Consider the following 1539-nt stretch of genomic DNA (forward strand, 5'->3'; position numbering starts at 1 on the left):
GTGGAATCAAAAAAAAGTGATACAGATGAACATATTTACAAAACAGAAATAGACTCACAGACATAGAAGGCAAACTTGTGATTACCATATGGCAAAGGTGGGGGGAAGGGAGAAATTTAGAATTTGGGATTAAGATATACCATTGCTATATAAAAAATAAATAAGCAAGGACTTACTGTATAGCACTATATTCAATATCTTGTAATATGGGAAAAGAATCTGAAAAGAATCTGATAACTGAATTACTTTTGACTTCCAAAATTATACACTTTTCCATAGACAGCATTAAAACAAATGTATTAATTTTAATTGTCTCGTTTTCTACCTTCAGGTAACAGGAGAGTGAACAACTACATGAGCCAATGAGTGGAGCCAACCAGTCTGTGGTGTCTGAGTTTGTTTTCCTGGGACTCTCTAATTCCTGGGAGATCCAGCTCCTTCTTTTTTGCTTTTCTTGTCTTTTTTATGTGTCTAGTATGATGGGAAACCTCCTCATAGTGGTCACTGTGAGCTCTGACCCTTACTTACACTCCCCTATGTATTTTCTGTTAGCTAATCTCTCCATCACTGATCTGACATTTTGCTCTATTGCAGCACCCAAGATGATCTGTGATCTTCTCAGGAAGCAAAAAGTCATCTCCTTTGGGGGATGCATAGCTCAGATTTTCTTTAGCCATGCAGTTGGGGGCACTGAGATGGTGCTGCTTATCGCCATGTCCTATGACAGATACGTGGCTATATGTAAGCCTCTCCACTACCTGAGCCTCATGAGCCCACAAACATGCATTCTGATTGTAGTGGTTGCCTGGATCATTGGTCTAACCCACTCATTGGCCCAACTGGCTTTTGTAGTCAGCTTGCCCTTTTGTGGCCCTAATGTCTTAGACAGCTTTTACTGTGATCTGCCTCGGCTCATCAGACTTGCCTGCACAGATACCTACAACCTGGAGTTCATGATCACTGCCAATAGTGGCTTCATTTCCTTGGGTGCTTTCTTCCTGCTCATCCTCTCTTACATCTTCATCCTGGCCACTCTCCAGCAACACTCCTCAGGGGGTTCATCCAAGGCTCTTTCCACTCTGACAGCTCATATTATTGTGGTGGTTTTATTCTTTGTTCCACTTATTTTTTTCTATATGTGGCCCTCTCCTTCAACACATCTGGATAAATTTCTAGCCATGTTTGATGCAGTTTTAACTCCTTTTCTCAACCCAATCATCTATACACTCAGGAACAGGGAGATGAAGATGGCAGTGAGGAGAGTGTTCTGTCAGCTTATCAGTTTTAGAAAAATCAATAAATGACTTTATTAAAACTCAAAATATCAGAGTTCCCATCATGGCTCAGTGGTTAACGAATCCGACTAGGAACCATGAGGTTGTGAGTTCGATTCCTGGCCTTTTTCAGTGGATTATGGATCCCGCATTGCTGTGGCTGTGGCATAGGCCAGCAGCTACGGCTCCGATTAGTTCCCTAGCCTGGGAACCTCCATACGCCGCAGGATCGGCCCCAGAAAAGGCAAAAAGACAAAAAACAAAC

General features: G+C 42.1%; 1 protein-coding gene across 1 annotated transcript; it reads left to right on the top strand.

Annotated features, from left to right (window-relative positions):
- The first annotated feature begins 362 nt into the window (after positions 1–362).
- Positions 363–1304, top strand: LOC125135856 (olfactory receptor 4F15-like). The gene has a single exon (XM_047796317.1). The coding sequence runs from the start codon at positions 363–365 to the stop codon at positions 1302–1304; it is 942 nt and encodes a 313-aa protein (XP_047652273.1).
- Positions 1305–1539: the final 235 nt, after the last annotated feature.

The sequence above is a fragment of the Phacochoerus africanus genome, chromosome 9 (assembly GCF_016906955.1).
Source record: "Phacochoerus africanus isolate WHEZ1 chromosome 9, ROS_Pafr_v1, whole genome shotgun sequence".
Classification (NCBI taxonomy): Eukaryota; Metazoa; Chordata; class Mammalia; order Artiodactyla; family Suidae; genus Phacochoerus; species Phacochoerus africanus.

Excerpts from the sequence above, each read along its gene's own strand:
- LOC125135856 (XM_047796317.1), top strand. The coding sequence starts at position 363 with ATGAGTGGAGCCAACCAGTCTGTGGTGTCTGAGTTTGTTTTCCTGGGA.